Source organism: Agelaius phoeniceus, chromosome 3 (genome assembly GCF_051311805.1).
Source record: "Agelaius phoeniceus isolate bAgePho1 chromosome 3, bAgePho1.hap1, whole genome shotgun sequence".
In the NCBI taxonomy this organism is placed as follows: Eukaryota; Metazoa; Chordata; class Aves; order Passeriformes; family Icteridae; genus Agelaius; species Agelaius phoeniceus.
The window spans coordinates 109,437,969-109,459,457 of NC_135267.1; the positions used below are offsets into that span (position 1 = coordinate 109,437,969).

Sequence of the window (21,489 nt, forward strand, 5' to 3'; positions counted from 1 at the left end):
TGAGCAGCAAGGCAAGCCCCCTCTTCCCTGCACAGGACTCTGGCAGGGACACAGCTGAATATCCACAATGGACAGGCAGCTTAGGCCTTCCAAGAATTTATTTCAAGGCATCTGCAAACCACACCAGAGTGAGGATTATACACAGCCCACCCTGCTCAAGCTCTTCCTCATTAAAGCTGTGAGGACTAGAAAAATGACAACTCTAAATTAAAAACATGACATCATTGTAAGATCTCAGAACTCTACCTAAAAGCTGGGATGGGCTTCAATATATAGATCTTGTGTCTGCACATTGGGAAGACCTGATAAACCCCTAAAAGCATTTTGAGGTTGTAAAGAGCTTTGTCACAATGACTAGAAGCAATCAAAGGGAAATTAAGTATTCATATAAAGATTTCCTCTTAGGCAGAATGAAAAAAACCTCAAAACCTAAGCCTAGCATGCATTAACAATTTTTGCTATCAGGGCCCTGCTAGAGAAGCTGGAAATTATATGGTATTTTCCTGCCAGCAGAAACTCTGGAGCAAATGTAGTTATATATGCAACCATAAAAATGTGTCTGGACTACAATTAATTTAATTTGTAGGATAATTATCCAGGGATTGCTTCTTCAGAGACAAGCTATCCAGGGATAGTTAACCTTAAGTCTTAGCAGCAAAAACATGGTTTTATTTTTTCTTAAAATTTCTCTAAATTAATGAAATCAGGTTTGTGTGACCACTGTCCTTATTTTTTGGTCAGTGTCCTAATACATGGAGAGGGACTTTTTGCAAGGGCATGTCATAACAGGAGAAGGGTGAATGGCTTCAAACTGAGATTTGAGGTTTAGATTAAGTATTAGGAAAAAATTCTTCACTGTGAGGGTGGTGAGGCCCTGGCACAGGTTGCCAAGAGAAGCTGTGGATGCCCCATCCTGGAAGTGCTCAAGGCCAGGTTGGATGGGGCTCTGATCAACCTGGTCTGGTGGAAGGTGTCCCTGCTCATGGGTGTGGCATTGGAACTAGATGATTTTTTAAGGTCCTTTCCAACCCAAACCTTTCTATGATTCTGTGATGAGATTTGAACTTTTTGGCCAATTTCAATTAAAACTGATGTAGAAATTAAGATCTCCAGGATACCAAATCTTTGCAAATTTACTCAGGTTGACAAGAGACTGCTAAATCTCCACTTCTAAAAACTTCAGTCTCAGGTTTAGTGACCAGAGAATTCATGCTGAAGACAGGCACCAAAAAGAAAAAAACAATAAACCTTGCTGGAATGACAAAAGACTGTGCACAAACTGTGTCCCTGCAGAGTCCCAGAAGGAATAAGGTGATGTGACATCTGACAAGCCAGAGGAGTTTGAACAGAGCCAAGGCTGCACAGCTGGTTACAAATCACTGCATGGCAAAACCCCAGGTGTCCCATTCCCTCCAGGACTGAGCAGCAGAACTGCTCACATGTTGGTTATTTCAAGGGGTGTGTTTGTCTTGTCAGCAAAGCCATGACTGCATGTCACACTGCATTCTGGGGTGCTTCCCAAGCTCCAGTTCCTCAAGCCACATACAGCAGCATCTTCAACTGCACATTTAAAAGATGACTTTGTAGCACCAAGAGCCTGAGAGAACATCCCCAGCCTGACATGCAAAAGGCTGAAGAGCAGCTAGCTGGAAAACTCACCACAGGGCCCATCTCCCCCTGCTGCTCCACAACCTTGAAGTTTCACAATCTGTCTTACCCTTGCTGGATGCTCAGAGCTGGCAGCAGTGATGTGAGACCATGTTCTCCAGCTGAAGCTTAGAACTGTTTTATTGCAGGCAGAGGCACATTTTGTGTTGTGAGTCCTCTTGGCACAGATGCCTCAGTGCTGGGACACTCCCAGCACAGACAAAAGCACCAGAAGTTTCTCTCCTGACAAACAGAGTGAAGATCAATGTAAACAGCTTCTGAAGCAGCCTGTAATTTTTCATATCAACACAAGGCAGTCTGCTTTTCCCTTAGAGATAGCTCTCTCAGTTTTTGCCATCTTAATTTCAAAAAGCAAGCCACTTCTGGACTTCTGTCACATCCTCTGCTTCTTGAGGGAAGACATAAAATCCTTCTTTTTACCTTGGTGGGACACAAATAAAAGCAAGTCTGAAAACAGGAAAGGACAAAACTGAATGTCTTCTAAATGCTTCCAGCCCTTACCTGGGTTTGACTCCCATGCTGATGTTGGCACCTACAAGGCATCAGAAACTTCTTTGTCAGCCTACAAGGGGCACAGCAGGATGGAAAACTACTTGTCAGAGAAGGGAAACTCCACTGAATCCAGACACAGCACATTTTCCTTGCTGCAGGAGGCACACTGCACTACCCCACAGCTTTTGGGACATCATGGGATGATTGTCTGTGGGAGCTGTGGAGAAGTATGCCAGCATTGGGAGGGGAGAGAACTGCCAGAAGGAAGCAAGGAGCTGTCTTTCATGTCATCCTGTTTGCCTGGGAGGAGGCAGAAGCCTCCTGTTCTGCTGTCCACCTAACAGCACACTCCTTTACAATCAGTACTACCCCCTTGCTTTTATTCAATCTTAGACCTGTTTCAAACCATGCCAATACAGAAGGGTGGCCACAAGGATTCCACTGACAAAAATTAGTGTGTGATGCTCTGAGCAGTAATATAATTCCTGGGCTCTGGTTTTGCTCCAGAATTGCTCTGCTTTTCCAAAAGCACATACCACTGGTAAGCAGAAAGGAACTCATCACCAAGATACAGGTGATATATTACATATACATTACATATATTACATGCTGGTAATAGCCAGCCAGCCCAGACAGGGAAACTGAGGCAGACTAGAAGTAAACAGAAGTCAGCACCTGCAGACAGGCAGCAGAGCCTGACCTGCTCAGAGCAGTCTCATCCACTCACAGGCACATCTGCTAGAAAATACAACTGTCTGCAGCCAGGTAATGAAGAGTCTGAGTGGGAACCCCACAGCCTGGGGCCTGTGTGTGCAATCCTGGGCTGCACCAAGGGTTTTGCCCACAATTCACTCACACAGAGGTTCCTATTCCACAGGGCCAGAGCCACGGGTCACACTGCATCCACGGACAACGTGGAATGCCACAAAATGTAGGGTGTGGAAGTTATTTTACTTTCATTGTAACAATGTAGACTTTTTTTAAAAGTCTATAATTGTTACATCTGCATCTCCCAATGAAAGTTTTCAGGCCTGGGAAGCCTTGCTGTTCTTTTCCTCACCAAGGGAAGTGTGTCAGCTGCTGTCACAAGACAGCTGTTGGAACACCTCTGGAACCATAAAGGGCAAGGCAACCGAGGAGGCTTTTGGTCTGAAGGATGTCACAGCAGCCAGAGATCAAAGAGTCAGCCCATTTCCAGATTATGAGTTGGGAACAGGTCTATTAGCTCCCAGTACTCACTCTTTCCTGAGTATCTGTTCAATATACATTGACAGTTGTCTCAGTGGGAAGTCTGACACTGAAAACCACCATGCTCCTGGGCAGTCTGTGTCAGTTTTGTTCTCTGCTAGCTCAGAATCAGATCCAGGTAGAAGCACCCCAGATGGGATCCCCTCATTTCCCTCCTGCTCCATCTAGCACTGTTCTCTCACTTGTACAGCCATCCTGGGGGCACTGGTAACTCAAAGGCAGGAATCCCAGATCTGGATTGAAAAACCCCAACTAACCAACCCCAGCTGTTGTTACTGTGCAGTTAATTTAACTTGGGTTAATTCCCTGAGCACACTGTGTGGACTGACACATGCTCAGCTAAAGGGAAGGCATCAGGACAGGAGTGAGCAGTGGGGGGCCTGTGGTGCCAGCAGCTCCTTAAGCCCTGGCTGCTGCTGAAAGAAAAACACATGTATGTGTGTGAAAAAACACATTCCCCCAAAAACCTGCTCTTTCTATCTGGCAGCCTTAATCAACCTTAACCAAATCATAGAAACTATATTCTTATAATGGTATAATTCCAAGCAGGATTAAATCCTTCAGAAAATAAACCTCTGCTATGTTTTACACATTATTTGATGTAAAATACAATAAAACATTAATCATGTAAATATAGCCTGGAATAATTCTCTTTTGCTGCCACCTGTGGCATCTTCTAAATCTGCAAGCAATCTGCAGAGTGATTCAATGAGTTTTTCACTAAAAACCTTAAATAATGCTGTCTGTGCTTTCTGGAGCCCCACTCACCTGTGCCCTTTCTCACCACTGTGCCCTCTCGTTACACTGCTAACTGAGAACATTGTTGAAGTCTCATGGGTCTGACTCCTGTCTGCAGGCTACAGCCCACGATTTTGGGAACAACCTAGAAACTTCAGTCATGAAAGCATCTGGACTGCTGCACACATAAAAGCACAAAGGTACAAATGTTTTAGGAACAAAACTTCCAAAAACAGCTTTTAACAATTTTAACATGATTTTCTGTACAAAGTAGTTTTTCTTGGGAGACAGTTGTAAAAAGTAATATAAGAACAAACCATTTTAAGTGCCTTGGTGTTGTTGGGGTGTGCAGGCAGCGTTCCAGCACAAGACCTCTCGTCTGGGAATCAGTTTTGGCAGAAGCACACGGGATGTGCCAGTGTGATGTGTAAAGGCATTAGCAAGTGGTGGAAAAGGTGATGACACCGATGTCTGCCTCTGCTATAGCTCTCCAGGTGCATTTAACTTGCATCTGAAAAAGAAGGAGATGTTTTTGCAGCAGCAGGAATCTGTACGCCACCCGCACAGCTGGCAGTGAAGCACTGCAAGCGGAGCAGTCGTGACCACGGGGAAGAGATAACTCCTGTTTGCTTTATGTCTCACACCCTGCACGATCCATTACTTGCCAAAGCAGTCAGCTGCTCGAGAGAACTACCTCCATAAGCGAATGAACTCTATAACCCGACCAGCCCAGACATTGTATTAGAAACAACCCAGCCGCTGTTCTGGTCCTCTCCGGGGTGCCAATCTCCCAACACCCAGCTGTTTTGCGTGCGGATGCAAAGCCCGCTCCCTTCTCCCTCCTGCTGTCTATGGTTCGGGCGGGGAGCCGAGGGCTGCCAGCCATCACCCACCCCCGTCAGGCACGCTTAGGGCATCACTGACTCCTCCGGGCTGGGCAAGGCAGGGGCCGCCCCAGCCGGGCACCCCACCGGCACCCTGGGGCACGGGGCCGGCGGGGAGCCCGGCGCTCACCTTCCCGCGGGGCCGGGCCGCCCCCTCGAACCCCCGCCCCTGCCGAGCCCCCTCCCCGGCTATAAAGCTCGGCCGGCCGTCCGGCGGCCTCCTCGCCGCTGCCATGGCCGCGCTGCGCTTCGGGGAGCCCCCGGCGGAGCCGCCCGCCTTCCCCGCGGGCAGGTGGGCGGGGGGCGGCGGGCCCGGCCCGGCCTCGCCCGCCCTCAGGGCGCTTCCCCCGGCCGAGCCGTCCGAGGGGGCGCCGGCGGCCTCGCAGCGTCGGAAGCGGACGAGCTTCACGGCGGCGCAGCTGGAGACGCTGGAGCTGGTTTTCCAGGACACCATGTACCCCGACATCTACCTGCGGGAGAAACTGGCCGACGCCACGCAGATCCCCGAGTCCCGCATCCAGGTGAGGGGCGCCGGCCGTGCCGCGCCCGATGCCGCCGGGGCCGCCCCGCCGCGCTCACCGCCGCCCTCTCTCCCCAGGTGTGGTTCCAGAACCGCCGCGCCAAGTCCCGCCGCCAGCGGGGCCCTCCCCGCCCCGGCCCCGCCGCGCCGCCGGGCTGCCCGCGGCCGCCCCGCTTCGCTGCCCTGCGCGCCCCGCAGCGGCCCCGCTGCGCCCTCTCCGCGGCCGCCCGCACGGAGGACGGCTCGGCCCCCTACGCGTGGCCGCCCGCCGCCGGCTTCCCCCCCGGCCCCGGCTTCGAGGGCTTCCCGCCCGGTGGGGCCGAGCCCGGCCCGTTCGCGGGGAGCGCCGCCGGCCCCTTCCCGCCGGCCCGCGCCTTCTGCGGGCAGTACTCGCCCGTGTCGGACGCCGAGGACACCAGCGGATACTCGGAGTCGGGCTCGGAGTGGGAGGAGAACGCGCTCGGCGCTTTCCGCGCCCTGTGAGCGCCGCCGCGGCGGGACCGGCCCCGAAGGGGGTAACCGGGCGGGTTGAGCCCTCCCGCCGGAGCCCGTCCCGCTGCTCGGGCGGGGAGCAGTCACACACCGCGCTACCTCACTGCTGCTCTGCCACTGTTGCACTTTATCTGCTAGTAACTGATTGTACCTATTTATTTAAGAATGATACGGGTCGGCTCCATCAGCTGAGGGCATCTTTTTACACTGTATTTAAAGCTTTCTTGTATCATGTTTAGTGTATCTATTTAACCGTCTTTTAACCAAAAAGCTAACCCAAATCCACTGTGTTTTGGGGATGGGGGCTTGTCGTAAAAAAATGTGGTCTGTCGGGGTTTTTTGACCAAGGAAAAGAAAATAAAGGTTTACATTTTTGATCTGCTTGTGTGTGTACCCGGTGCAGGGGCAAGGTTTCTTACCTTGGCTGATGGTGGGGGGTAGAGGAGTGGTAGAGATCCCAGCTGCAGGTTCTCCTCCCAGGTCCTGGAGAGCTACAGCTGCAGTTCAGATGTTGATAACAGACCTAAGGGGCCCAAAGGACAGGTTACAGAAACTGCCTTAAACTTTCTCTGTCAGTATTTGTCTTAAATCTGCCCTAAACAAACACCCCCATCCCTAAATGAAAATGGGAATGTCTGGCTTAAGTAATACAAAGCCCCAGATCTCAAGTGCTCAGACAAAAGCCTCCAGTCTGCCACTTAAGGCAAGGATAATGTTAAATTAAGAGAAATGGCAGTATTGTGTGGACACTGTATGCGTGCTTTAGCAGTAGGCAGGGACTACTCAGAAGCTGTTCACATGATCACTCATGGGCTGAATGGCTCTGCACTGAGAACAGCAAAAGCAGTAACAACAGAATCTCTCCTCTAATTCAATTTATTGAGAAAGGATACATTACTCTGTACGTATTTTGAACATAAGACAAATTCTTCCTGCTTACAAAACAGTACTTCAGAGCCTAGCAGAGTGAGTTATAAATTATGGAAAAGCACCCAAATTCCAGAAGCACAGGAAAAATGAAATACCCTGTACCAGGAATCATGCCCCACAGAATAAGGTTACCAGTGCACAAAATCCCTCAGTGCCACCCTGTAACATACCTGTGCTGTGAGATCTGGGACAGCTGAACGCTGCTTGGACTGCAAGGTGAAGTGGCATGGCAGGGTTGTTGATTAGTACTCTCCATCAAAAAAACCCCAGAGCTATCCTTGAAAAAAAACATGCACCAAAAACCAACCAACCTACCTGAGAGGCACCATCTGTCCCACATGGACTTGGGTGCTATGCTGGGGATCAGGCAAGCCCCAGGAGTGAAGCACTTGCAGGAAGAGACAGAAAATGAGCCCCCCATGGTTTCCTGGGGGCTCAGGGTAAATTCAAGTTTACTGATTATAATAAATCAAAGTAACTTGCTCTGCAGACTTCATGTATGGTTAGTTGCAGTGAGCTCTTGAGACTCCTGCTATGCTTGGGGCAGACTCAGTAAAAGCAGTTGGATTTGTTACTGTCACCAAGATTCAACATTAACTCTGACCCTACACATCAGTAAGCAAGGAGAAATGCAGCCTCTCAAAGAAAAGAAAAGATGTGTATATTCACATTGCCTACATGAGTGGGGTAAATGACATGTGAAGGTAAATGGCTAATCACAAATGACAGATCTTTCTATGATATACTACCCTCCAATAAATAAAAAACCTACAACAACAGAGAACATGCTGGAGAGCACATTTAAGTGTCCACATGTAAAAACCATCATACCCAAGGAATCAGAGATTGCAGTGTGGAGGTTATTCTGTGTCCAGTAGGATAAAGGTTTGCCATGAAAAGCAGGTTCCTAAATCCTCTGGTAGCTACAACTTGTCTCCCCCTCATTTGGGATGTTTGCCATCAACAGGGCCCAGGGACCCTCCTGGTGTTTCCTACTGGAAGTCCTGCTCCTCACAAGCAGCCAGTGCACATGCTGAGCTTGAGTCCCAACAGCAGGACAGGATCAGAGCAGAGGGAGCAGCAGACACCTGAGTTTAGGGGGGCCAGGGGATGGTTCCTTCTTCCTGAGTTAGCTGTAGAGCAGATTCCTTCCTGCCTGACTAAACTTATGGACCTTAAATTAGGCTTTGGCACCTTTCTCTGTTTACATGAAAAGGGTGGTGGCAGAGGACTCCTTTCTGTCTTCTTTATCAAACAGATGGTAACACCACAAAATAATGAGTGATATAATTACAAAAGCAACTGCAGGGACCACTGTGATGTTCTATTGCATTATGAGAGGTAGGTTTTCCTGGGTAACTCAGCTAAATTAGTGTTTATCATTATTTTATAGTATCCCTTGTAAATTTTTAAAATACCTTTTAAAACAGCTACTCACCACATCCTCATAATATTTCATTTTCAGCAATTAGCTTCTCTTAAAAAATGACCTGAGACCATCTGCAAAAAATTTTGCATTTTTGTGAAATATATCAACTCTCATAGGTCAATTTATTCAGTTACAAATTTCATTGAGAATAAAAGATTTATGCATTTCTCTTAATTAACAGAACAAATTTAGCTAAATATAAACTCTGCACTAAAGTTTTGCAGTGGCACAATACCAACACAGAATACAGAAGCGTCTTTAAACTATACAAAATTTTAAAATTGAAAATAATCCTGTTTACATATTCTTTATACATTAACATATAAAAGACCTTATTTAATGAGGCATCTAAAAGAATCAAAAACATCTCTACAGCTATCTCTGAAAATCCATATCTGGAAACAATTCATTACACAGAAGCTTTACAAGACTATTTAAACAAACCAATACACACTTTTTACAAGATTAACATTCCAAAAGGTATAGGCAGGCTATCACTTCTTATTTTTGCAGTTTACCTCACTGGTTATCTGTAATTATAAAAATCTTCATATTTATATATGGTGGGTATTGTTGAATAACCAGTAATCTAATTTAAAACTTGTGCAAAACAAACAAGAATTTGGAAAAACAGTAAGTTTAACCAGTCACTTATATAAAATACCACCTAAAACACTTCTTTTGTCCCGTGTGCAGGCAAAAAGCCATAACCAATCTCTTTCTGGAAAGTTAACAGTTCCATTTTTATATTCCTTCATTAGACTCCTTCTATAAGTTATGATAAATTAAGAGTTCCAACAAGACATTGACTGATCGACAGACCTGCCCAACATCCTCCAGTTTACAGCTTATGTTTGCTGGCTGTATCCTGCTGCTGCTTCCTTAGGCCAGGGCTTCCCAAGGGCTGAGCTGGCAGCTCTGAAGAGCTACACAGAGGTGGAGCTTTACACAACAAAGACCTGCCATGTGCCTACTAACTCCAGCCATTTCCTCTTCAGCACTTCTAACATACCAGGAGATCCAACAGCAAGAGGTGTGCAGAATTCATCTGAACTTTTAAAAACCAAGTTCAAATTATATGAAAGTATGCTTTCAAGTTTACTATAATCAATGCAATTACTAAGAGATTACCAGTTAGCAAAACTACTGCATGTGAATAACAAATGGAGAAATCTAATGTAACGCTGGTTTCCTTAAGAAGCAGATATAATATATTTAAAAGGGTCCTTTCTGAGAGGTTTTCTCTTCCCTTGTCTTCTGGCAGTTAGGGTATTTGGTGAAGCCTATAGAAAGGAAGAAGATTTTCCAGAACTACTTGCTGTACACTTGAAAGGAAGTTTTCAGTCTCTGTTGGTGTTATTGGCTGCAAAAGCATGTAAGTTTCCCATCTGGCTCAGACCACTCTGAATATGTGCAACGTGGATCTCAACGTTATTCTGAAAACAACTATGGGAAGAGAAAAAGAACAAAAGTAAGAAATGTTGAACCCCATATGTAGGAGTTATGTCTGAATATCTCTACAGTGAAAAATCAAGATGTGAGCCTAGCCACATCTAGGTGAATCAGAGAGCAGTACAGACAAATGCAACTTGACAGAGAAGTATGGGAAAACACAACTTGCACAAACAGCTGCCAGAAATCAAGAGTCACTGACTTAAACACTTAAAGTAAGGTTCTAGTATGACCAGAGTTAGTGAAATTAAAATATTATGAAGAGATGCTAAAATGGCCAAAATAAGTGAAATGGAACACATGTTCCCATGAAATGGAAACACCATCACTTTCTTTGCTGGGTACATCAACCTTTACTTGAATCAATTCCAATATGCAATTTGCAGGGTTGATTATAAAGAAGTTTCACTAATGTCTGAGGTTTGGTTTTGTTTTTCCTAATGAAAATTGCTATAAAACAGTAGTTCTCAATAACTATATTGAAATCATCCTACTATGTTTGGGAAAAAAATTTAAAAATTCATATGTACAGCCTCCCATTATTATGTAGCAATACAAGTAGTGAGGATATTAAAAAAAAACCCACTTAGCATTTAGATTTATTTTCTAAATGACATAATTTAACAGCATATAATGCTTGTCACAAATTGCTGGAGGCTGCAGGGTACTCCAGACAAGTATCACTACTCTCTTGCTACCACATTCTTGCTATTTTTATGATGCCTCCTCAGGCAGCTGCCTGTGACAACTGTTGAAAAATGGCCCATCTAGACTAGACTAGCCTTTGATCTGGCACAATATGGCTGCTCTTCTGTTTCTTAGCTTAAAATCTTGCCAATGGAAGCTGCTCAGAACCTCTAATTGTCTCATATGCCACCTTTTGATATTTACAGACAAGAGGTTGAGTATGCTAAAAAAATACTGAAATTGTACTGTTCTCTGGTTTAAAATACTTGTAGTACTAGTGAGATTTCAAAATCTGACAATGTTCTAAAATAAGTTTTTAGTTGTCATAAATGACTAAAGAACAAGAAAGTCTAGTTGTTGCTGCATCCATTTAGCCCTTTTTAACTTTTAACATGATAGGTTTTTTTTTACTTCACTGATAGGTTCAAACAGAAAACTGCTCATTTCACAATCACTTTAAGAAGCCCCCCTTTTAGATGGGACCCCTCCTATAACTAGAAGTTACCAGATTAAACCCCTTAATTATAATCAATGTTCACCTCTAAAATACAGTCAGAACTATCACAAAGCATGTAATTAAGAATTAAATATTCAAAAAGTAATACCTGATATTTGAGGAGTCTATTGAATTCTTAATGTCATTTAATGAATCTGTTAGTGATTTAAATTCAAAGGAATTCAGATCACCTCCTTCTGCTAGACACTGTAGAAGAAGAAAACAAAAATGTTCTCACAGTTCGGCACATAAGTATTGTACAGGAGAAGCTATTTTGTGCAAACTTTTTACCTTAATTTGCAGTAATATTGCTGTAAGTCTGGAGATAAGATCAGTTAAATTTTCACTCTCCACACAGAGCTGTCCTGTTGACAAGGTATTGGCTTGTCTGACGACCTCCTGAGCTTCCTCCTCACACCTGCGCCTCAGATCCGTGGGCTGGTCAGCCGGCTGGAGACCCTGGTCAGGAGCAAGCTGCAGATATGAAGGGGAGAAATTAACAATGAAGGTGTCCTTTGCATTTGGTGGATGTGTGAAATGAGATGATTTCAAAGACAGTTTGTGTGTGTACAGTACACAGTGTTGTTTTTTCTTTATGTACGTCTGTTGCCCTGAATCACATCGGGGTCACCAATTTTGTCATCTCATTGCAGGGGTTCCATACTGCTGCCTTCTGATCACAAAAGTTCCAGACCTCCTTGGTGTTTCTCGTGGGCAGCTCCTCAGAGCACTGACTCTTTCTTCTCACAAAGCAGCCAACTGACTCCAGTGCCCTTCTCACCCAGCCACCCCTCTCTTTTATAGCATCTTCTTCTCACTGCTTACAGCTGTGGCCTGGTAAAGTCAGGCCTGCTCCCAATCTTTGATCATTGGCCCAGCTGCAACTCCTTAGGGCTGAGATTACTTTCTACTCTATCTTTATTTTCTTCTATTCTATCCCCCTACATATGTCTACTTAAGAGCAGGCCACTGGTATCAGGAGAAGTGTTGCTCAAAGGCAGCTCAAATTCCAGAGAAGGAATCCAACACAGCTACCAAGAGTTTCATTTCAGTGTGACCCCCACCCACCTCCTATTCCCAGAAAATTCAGTTTTCTAATTAGGTTGAGCAAAACCACCAATTACACAGAGATTCCAGCAAAGTCTTACCTCATAGCAATACTGTTGAACTTTATGCAAAACTTTATTTAAGTCTTTGTTTAATTGTTCTAGATCCAGAACAATAGTTGCATATCTCCTCTGAAACTCAATGCCAATTGGCATGGAATAGGATTTCTGTGGAAAACACAAAGCATATCAAAGTTAATGCAATACTAGATTTTGAACTCATCAAAAGGAGCTTTTATTTGAAAATAATACTGAGATATTTGAAATCCTGGTGTGAAACAGAAAAATGTTAACATAGAAAATATTAAAATGCAGTATGACTATTTATAACTCCAGATGAAACTGTGTAGGTAACAACCATGCTTTTATTCCCTTCTGCAATAATCTATGGTGGTAAATGCTACAGAAGATGACTGTGGTCTGACCTGCTTATTCCTCCAGTAGCTGGGCATGGCTTCTCCCTGCTGGCTGAGCAGAAAACTATCCTGGCAGCAGAGGAACAGCACAGGACAATATGGCCTCAACCACCTCTGCTGCTGCAGGATGGGAGGCACATTTGGCTAGTAACTTATTGGTCACCTGAGGATGACTCAGTGCTACACACCTGCTGTTACAGCTAACAGTCCTGCCAAAAAAGAAAGTTACTAGAGCTTATATTTGGTAACAGTATTTTGTAAGCATGATTTTCCACAAAAAGAATAAATACCAAAATACAGTACCTTTTTTCTTATATTTTTTTTCAGAATACAGCTTGACATTGTCACCAATATATTGGGTGATATTTACAAAATTGAAACAAAACATACAATATATTATAAATTTTCCTCCCCAAATTGCCTCTTGCAAGAGATGCTAGAGGTAGTTCCAGCCATAGGACTGAGATACAGGTACCTCCTACAAGCAAAATTTGTAGCTATAGATTTCACACACAAGATAAAGCAAATTGCAAAGTCAAGAGCCTCCATAAGGATAATCCTGGTCAAAAACTCAAAAGGTTTCAATTATGAGTTCAGTTCCAAGTTCCCCATTAAACCTAATCACTGAGATGCTCTCCAGGGATTTACAAATCTGAATATCAACTTAACAGGGCTTTAAACTAACACCATAATTTCAGGATTCACTGGAAAGTGGCATAAATTTGGCATACTTTCTGCAGCTGTGGAACATAAAAAATCAAATCTTTCAGACCTTATCCAGTGACCAGTTCTCTTAGAGCAAACTGAACAGCTTCAGCTTAGCTGTGAAAGCTGCAGACAATTATGAATTCCTTATTGGAGAGGTAAGGCTAAGGGCATTCTGTGCTAGTGATGACAAAAGAAATATTTCTCAGCAGCAGCACTACTTCTGACCTGGGCACAGCCCAGGACCTGGAAACACTGATGAACAGCTACACTGACAAGAGATTGATGGCTTTCAGTAGAGGGAAGCAGGTAACACCTCTGTCACCAAGGATCCGGATGCTTCTCTGAGACAACCAGCATTACCTTCACCTTGTTTTTATTGCATCTCCTTTCAATTTATATTTGTTTATCCAAATGTTTGCTGGTTTATGTACACAGTAATTTGTTTATAGCCTGCAACCCACACTAGTACAGTGATGTCAAGAAAAATGAGACAAAAAATGTACAGTTGTATACATTAATAGCTCCTCTGAAGGCATCCCCTGACTTGTGTAAATTTATTATTATTGCCAGATAATAATGGTCCACATTCAGTACCATTTCTGATTTTGGTCAGTTCCATTTATTTCTATATTGAATCAGAGATTGAACAGAAGTATTCATAAAAGGATTACTTTAAACCAAACAGCAGTGGTACTCTAACAATTATCAAACAACAAATGTATGAATTATTACCAAAGTCTGACAATTAAGGTACACCTGAATGAACTCAAAGGATTCAATTTTATTCAAGTCCGGGTATGTTATTGATGTTAAAGTGAACTGGGGTCAGAAAAAGATTCTTGTTCAAAGAAAATATATTTTAAAGGAGAAGCAACACATACTCAGTGGCACAAACACAGATGGGATTGTCAAGGGACAAAGAGGATTAGAAGATGGGTTAAGAATATGGCCCAATAGGAAGGTATCACATCCTCTATTTTTATCAGGACAGTCTTGAGCAGTAATGGCAGTTGCTTTATGATTGCTGGTTTTCAAAGGAAAAAGAACAGGGAAGAATGTCAAAGTATCTCAAAGTCCTTAGCCAGGTTACAAGTGAGCTAAAATGTAGCAAATTTAGCATCTATTTCTATATTTCCTTCCCAGCTGCTTTTTTGCCCTTTCAATTCTGTGGGAAAAGGAGACCAAGAAAAGTAACAATACAAGTAATTTATGACTTATTAGCTGAGCTAACATTCAGGTACTTGGCTAGAGGAAGGATACTGTCATTCCTATGGATCTCCTTATCTATGCAAAAGTATGATAACGAATAATTACCAACTCTTCTTAAATTAATTTTTTTTCTGAGGTATTCAGAGTTGCAGGTTGCTTTAATCTTGTTTCTCTTTGCATCTAGTTTAGTAACTAACACACAAAATACAGGAAAAATAATGTAGTAACTGAAATGATAACAAGGTTTTGAAGAACACCACCATGGCACAGAAGAAGAAAATTACAGAGACACAGAGATGGGGCAGTAGGAAGCAGAGTAACAGAATGCAAACATGCACATGATCATTAAAGACACAAAGAGAAATCTCACCACAATAAATCACATCCTTCAACATTCAAATATTTTACATGGAAAAAAACCCCAACTGTTTTGTTTCAAGAAATAAAGCAATTGTTTTCCCTTGTTCTCCACAAACCTTTAGCCTTCTGTACACTGCAGAGACAACAGCCTGGATGGATGCTGGCACAAGGCTGAGACTGAGAGCTTTCTCAAGTTATTTTCTAGCCATGGGTGGTAGAAGAGTCACTCTTATAATTTTGATTTACTGACTTGCTGATTAGATAAAGCTAGCAAGAAAAACTATGCTGCTGCTGCTGCTAATTACTCTGTAGCTGCTGTGGTACTGTAACTTTAAAGGCCAGTCTAGGGCACTCAGAGCTTTACACAAAAATCTCTGAAATTAGTAATTGCTTTAACCATCTACCACCTGCAGAACAGTTTTTAGCATAAATGTCTTACCATATAAACATGTACTCCAAATTGTCAAGGTACACGGTATTTCCTTACTTTATGTGTTAACTGACATGTGCTATCCTGATGTTCACATTAATCAGTTTCCAAAGCACACTACTTTCAAGGGAGAATCATATTTGAAACAACTGATCTCTCTGACTTGTCTTTAAAAATAATAAAGACATTTCATGTCATAGAAAGAAACAAAATACAGATTTTATTTAGACTACACTCCTAATTCATTTTATTTAGAGTACACTCCTTATTTGCATTAGCTGTTAAAGCATATCCTGTTTTAATAACCAAAAAGAGAACATTCTCACCAGCTTTTCTGCTTCTGTGTTCATCTCTCTCAATTGTTTGATGTGTTCCTTCTTGATCATAAGGATTTTCGATAACCTGGTCTAAAACAAAGGAACTATTTTTAGAAAGAATAGGTCCTTAAGCACTTTTGAAATGCCATAGAAATTCAAGATAAAAAACCATACCTGTTTCCTTCATAATTTAAAATGTATTTCTCAGTTGCTGATCAAGTTAAAATTCAGAAATAAAAATTAATTAAAATTAAATGATGGAATTTCCTGAGATTTTTAAAGTGATTCCAAGGACCCTAAATTGATGAATGCTAAAATCCATTAGCTGAAATTCCCTATAGGAAGACTAACATGATTTATGGTCAGCTAGAGGCTGAAGAACCTTCATTTTTATAGGCTGAAGGAGAGTGAAGGGTGTTATGGTCATGATACTACAATTAGTATCACTCACCTTACTGCACCTTTTTTCCCCCCACAGTTCTCAGCTGTGCCCTCCACTGAGCACCAGCCCTTTGTGCAAACTCCTGCAGTAAACCCTGGTATAGAGACTGGATCTATTTCATACAGAACAACTCTTGGCTTTCCATTTCCCTCTTGTAATGGGAATACACTGTGTCTCCTGCCCTGGGGACCTAGCAGGCTGAAGTGGAAACCACTGGGAGCACCTTCAACATACTCATCACTCCCAAAACTATTCATACTCCAGGGCCCTGAGAGAAATTCTAGCTTCACTACAACTAGCAACACTTTTATTACTGGAGTAAACAGAGCAAAAATTTCAGGTTTTATAAATTCCAGAGGGGTTAACTGCATCCTAGCAGTGAAACATGTGACTGGGAGAAATAGGAACTCCTAGTTCAACACACATCTGATTTATATATAATCACTTTTGTGATTTTTAAGTTCAGTCTTAATGCAGCCAGGTTGCTTGCCCCCACAAATTGTAATTAGAAAATTGTTTCAGGATCTCTTGCAGCTAATAAGGAAGTCTGTGAATTTCCATGCTAAATGCATTCTTTTTCACTTCATAGCAATTTGTTTGAAATTGCCAAAGAGCCAAAGCTGGTTTTCAGCTAAATGTAGTGTTCCCTCCTTGTATTTATCCCTGTTTATTCAGAGACAATAAAAGCATCTCTTCTCCACTGTTCTTCCACCAGACTAAGCACAACCCAAGCCTTTTCAGACTCCACTCCCTTAAAGGGCTCTTCATCCCTTAAACTTTTGTGACCCTTTTTTTATCTTTTTCCATTCACTTCCATCTTTCCTGTGTGTGAGCACAGGTAGCTTGTAACAGTATTCTGAATGACACACCAGGAAACTAAACCTGTAAAATGGCATCAGTACTTCTCTCTTTCTACTGCAAATATTTTGCCAGATGCATCTTATGAATGGATGGTGAGCCATGGCCAGAGGCACAGAGGCAGCACTGCATGGGTTATCAGCCTCCCAATTCCAGCTGCTCATTTCTGTCCCTGTGCTGTCCCCCAGTGACAGCACTTGCATTTCTTTCTGCTCTTTGCATTTTGCATGGAGAACTCGATCACAGAAGAGATAATGACAAAAAAACAAATTCAGAAGGGGCAAGAAAGAAAAGGTTTAAAATTGTTACTTGTGAGCTGGACTGCCTCTCTGATCTAGTTTCTACCACACCACACAAGTGTTCATGCTGCCAATAAAACACCTGTGAGGAAGAAAAGCACTGTACACCATCTGCCACTGCTGCCAAAAAGTTCCTTTTCAAGCTCTGCTGTCATCACCATCCAGCAACTGCCTAACACATTCCTCTCCTTCATGAAATTGATGAGTCCTCAAATTAATGCAGAATATATAATTTGCTCCCCAAATTTGCAAGGCATTTGATTCTTAACTTCTACTTTGATGTGCAGACACATGTGAGGATGCACAGCACTAGTTCTCCATTGGATGAGCTTGGATTTTCTATTATATTCATCCTACTCCAAGATATATTCCAGTAATCAGGATAATCTGATTCTAAGGATTTTCACTGTATCTATCATGTCCACCAACTTTCTCTCATGGATGCATTTTATTACATAGACCTCCATTTTCATCTGCCAGTGAATGCTATAATTCAGTCTAGCCCTATTTGTCTTGAGAAATTCTTGCTTAACAACTCTATTTTCAGCATAACTCATCCTGTTTACTGTTGCAATTTATACTTCTCAATAAACTGGAAACAAGTTTTTAGTACAATGCTTTTCCACATTAAAATTAAGGAAGGTACAACCCAACCAGAATGTTTAGATTTTCACTTCTGATTTTGTTTGTTAGTCATAAAATATGAGTATTTCAAAATGCAGCGTGTGATAACTTACTATGCAATATTTTCAAAATTTTCCTAAGGAGAAAACAGCCAAAAATCGAGTGCCCATTTTCAGATTGTTCCTCGTGCATTTAATTTGGGAAGATCCCTCCTTTCCCCACCTGCAGGCCCCAGGTCACTGCAGTGCCCGTGCTGCATCACCACACTCCCTCTACCGGGCATGCACCGACCCTGCCAACACCTGCTTTGTCCTACACTGCTGCCTTCCAATGGAATTCTTTACCCCAAAACAAAAAGGGAAGCAGGGAGGAAGGAAAATTTAAAAAAAAGCTGTAGCTGAATACTTGGAAAAACATCCTCCAAATTTAAATAGTGTCTAGGAATGTACAAGTTCAATCTATCAATTCTGACCTGCCATACAGCATATGAAATATTTAAGGATACATCACATAATTAATAAAGCATGAAAGATTTAAAAAATACATTACTCATTTATTGCTGACTTTATTCTTAATATAATGTTAATTTTTGAGCCAGTCTTCTAATGCATCAGTCCACAGTCTCAGATGTCAAACTGTGACATGTAGTAATATGAAGATTTAGAAAAACTAAGACAGCATAGAACAATGATTAAAATAGTTGTTAAAAGTCCCAATGTTTGCTTACAACTTCAAGTTATAGGTAAAGAGAATATCCCTAACATTTATTTGTCATTGTATGCATGTGATTTTGGATTCACTTCCTCTTCTTCCAAATTAATTTCAGGTAAGGGAAATAAAGGGCTGCGTTGAAACCTTATGTGCTCTGTATTTTCTGTTTTGTCCAAAATTCTTCCCATAAAATTGTTTCTTTGTGGTCTTATTAATAACAGCCTGGCAATAGCTTTTGAGAAAGTTTTCTTGGAATCAAATTGGATTTGACCATTTACTTCCTGAATCAACATTTAATGAGAAGAAGGGATTTGACTTTTTTTAAGTACTGGTCTATCATAAAGGCTAAAAAACCATCCTGAGCAGCAACCCTTAACATAAAAATACATCTGGACTGGTGAATACAGCACAATCAATAATCAGCATTCACCAGTCTTATGTATTGCACAACATCAAATTTCAGTACCTCCTACAACTTCTAATTAAAAATTGATTCTTACAAACAATGCTTCAAGTCCTTCAATAAATGTTTAAGCCCTGTGATTCTTTTTGTTCAAAGCATTTTGAAAATCTTCAAGCAAAAATACATATTAACGTGGTATCTTTGTAAAATGCCACCATTTGCAAGAGGCCTATACTTGTAAAGCTCAGATTTCCTTATACTGAGTAGTAACATACAGCCACACGTGACTGACAAATCACACATTTTCATATTTCAAATGCAGAAACAATATCATAAACAGATCAATTTGATGTTCTAAGTAGATGTAAAGCTCAATACATCTTAGTTACCAAGTCTCACTGATCATACTCAGTGACTCAAACAGCTGCAGATAAAGTTTAGCTGCATAAAGACTGTATCTTTTGTGTATTTCAATTTTTCCATAATTAATCTTATGGAAAACTACATCTATTTTAAATTTTCTTAGCTAAGCTAGATGCCGTGCCACCTTTTTCAAAATCAGCTTCATACAAGTTTCCTCTAAAAAAGCTGAATAGATGATACTGTCAAACAAAATTCACTATGTTGAATGGCCCAAATGTTAGTGTGTCATGTGAGCTTCTGACACAAATTTATTCTTTTGACCAATTACACAGACTTTAAAATCTGAGAGGCATTTTATTTCTCAGTTCTTAGTATTTTAAACATGAATTATTCTAATCTCCTTTGGCATGTTCAAAACTGCTTTCCTTGTTAAAGACTTCAATCACTGATCTTAAGCTTAAGCCAACATGAGCAATTACATTCCTCCATCATCCTGGAAAATGCTTCAATGTGTTTTAATACTCAGTGAACCTCAGCTTCCTAACATTACTTGTCTGTGCTCCTCTGAACTAGTACACAAAAACCTGAGAAATTATTTCATAAAGGTGAAGAAAAAAGGATTTTCTATGTAGTGTTATCTATAAAATGAATGTTTGCTTGAATGGAAATGAGTGTTGTTTTTCTTCTCCAAGAGAGTAGAATATTATATAACATAAAATATATATGATAATGCATATAGGCAAATGTTCTTTCCACAATGTAACTATATTTTAAATAAAGAAGTCTTAAAGTTTGCACGTACAAATACTTTAAAAAAAAATAAAATGGTAGATCTGAGAAAATAAGACACTTTTGAGGACCTCTGTGGTCTGAAAAGCAGCATATTTCAAAGGTTATAAACAAGTGAGAAAATTAAGAAAAAACAAAATAAAAACAAATAACAAAAATGAACATCTCTTCAAAAGTTAATTTGACTATTACCATACTTGTCATAAATTAACAGAAGGTCATTGAACTGCAGAAGAATTGGAAGAATAAACACAAAAGGACAATAAACAACAAAATTAAGAGCTGCAGTTAATACTTACCACTTGAATGAGGAATTCTACTGGAAAGCCTCCTAGTGTTTCACTATCTGTGCCTGAAATTTTGTTTTTCCATGAAGACTGTCCTAATAAAGGATCACTGTCCTATAAAGGATAAAAATCTAAATGAATACCTTCTTTTCACAGGGTTTTGCTAAAATTTTGATCATACTAAATAACGTCAGAAAACTAATCTCAAAAACTTTTGAAGGTAACAGCTTCAAGTATCCAAAAACCACTTTGGTGATGAACAGCACTTGAAGACAGTAACTCACAGTGATTGGAGACTGGAGTGAAGGAGTGTAGGGCAATCGGGGAGGAGTCATGAAGAAGCGCGAAGGCCGCTGTTTCTGTCCGAAGGCAGCGATTGGCATGGTTTCATGGGGCTCATTGCTCTGCCACACAGGGACAGGGACAGGGAAAGGGAGGATATACTTCAGTGTCTGATTAATTTTTACCCTTTTGGAACATTAATATATTTCTGGGATCTGGACTAGCCATGCCTATCCACACCCCAACCCAACGGCAGGAAAAGATGAATGTTTTGCTGTTGGTCTAGGAGTTTTCAAAGTTTTATCACATCAAATAAAAGCTGCATGAACATTTCCAAAAATGCCATTGGCAGGCAAATCACAACAGGAACTCAGCAGAGGATCCAAACTCAGACCATGACAGCATCTCCCTGATTTTTTAAGATTTTTTAAGATTTTCTAAGCCTTCTGATGTTTACATTCTTGTAACAAACTTTCTCACACACTTTCTGTAAATAACTTATTGTTTTGCATTCCTTTATGGAGGAGGAGAAATTTGATGGACTGTTGGTTTGTCCAGTGTCATTGGAGAGGTGGCATTTTCATCCTCCAATCCACTGTCATTTTTGGAAATCTATAAATGTTGGAGTCAGAAAAGAAACTTCCCTTTTTTTGCCTTGAAATCAGCAGTGTGTGCGTGTCGTGTTATTTTGTGTCCTATAGTGACAATGACAGAGATTAGAAGAATTATGTAGACCAAACACCACAGTGAGGTCCTCCAGAAATCTTGCAGCCTAGGCTGGACTGCCTGGCAGGAACAAAGCCTAGGAGCTGGGAGATAATCTCCAATTGTTTGACCAAAATAACATCC

At 41.7% G+C, this 21,489-nt stretch overlaps 2 protein-coding genes across 3 annotated transcripts in view; one reads left to right on the plus strand and one right to left on the minus strand.

Moving 5' to 3' along the window:
• Positions 1-5,139: 5,139 nt before the first annotated feature.
• Positions 5,140-6,419, plus strand: MIXL1 (Mix paired-like homeobox). Its single transcript, XM_054630482.2, has 2 exons — positions 5,140-5,551; positions 5,629-6,419. Exons 1-2 carry the CDS (start codon positions 5,264-5,266, stop codon positions 6,031-6,033), a joined length of 693 nt encoding a protein of 230 aa, XP_054486457.1. The 5' UTR covers positions 5,140-5,263; the 3' UTR covers positions 6,034-6,419.
• A 988-nt stretch (positions 6,420-7,407) lies between these two features.
• Positions 7,408-21,489, minus strand: part of LIN9 (lin-9 DREAM MuvB core complex component) — a 45,433-nt gene continuing 31,351 nt past the window's right edge. For both annotated transcript variants that reach the window (XM_077176130.1, XM_054629559.2), the window contains exons 9-15: positions 20,643-20,762; positions 20,371-20,472; positions 15,592-15,672; positions 12,185-12,310; positions 11,328-11,510; positions 11,146-11,243; positions 7,408-9,847 (exon numbers count right to left, since the gene is read on the minus strand). In XM_077176130.1, coding sequence (XP_077032245.1) covers positions 9,742-9,847; positions 11,146-11,243; positions 11,328-11,510; positions 12,185-12,310; positions 15,592-15,672; positions 20,371-20,472; positions 20,643-20,762 — 816 coding nt within the window. In that variant the 3' untranslated portion in view covers positions 7,408-9,741. The remainder of the gene's footprint in view (positions 9,848-11,145; positions 11,244-11,327; positions 11,511-12,184; positions 12,311-15,591; positions 15,673-20,370; positions 20,473-20,642; positions 20,763-21,489) is intronic.

Bases quoted from the DNA above. Each gene is read 5' to 3' on its own strand.
- MIXL1 (XM_054630482.2), top strand. From the start codon at position 5,264: ATGGCCGCGCTGCGCTTCGGGGAGCCCCCGGCGGAGCCGCCCGCCTTC. The intron at 5,552-5,628 runs GTGAGGGGCGCC...CTCTCTCCCCAG, and splicing joins TCCCCGAGTCCCGCATCCAG to GTGTGGTTCCAGAACCGCCG.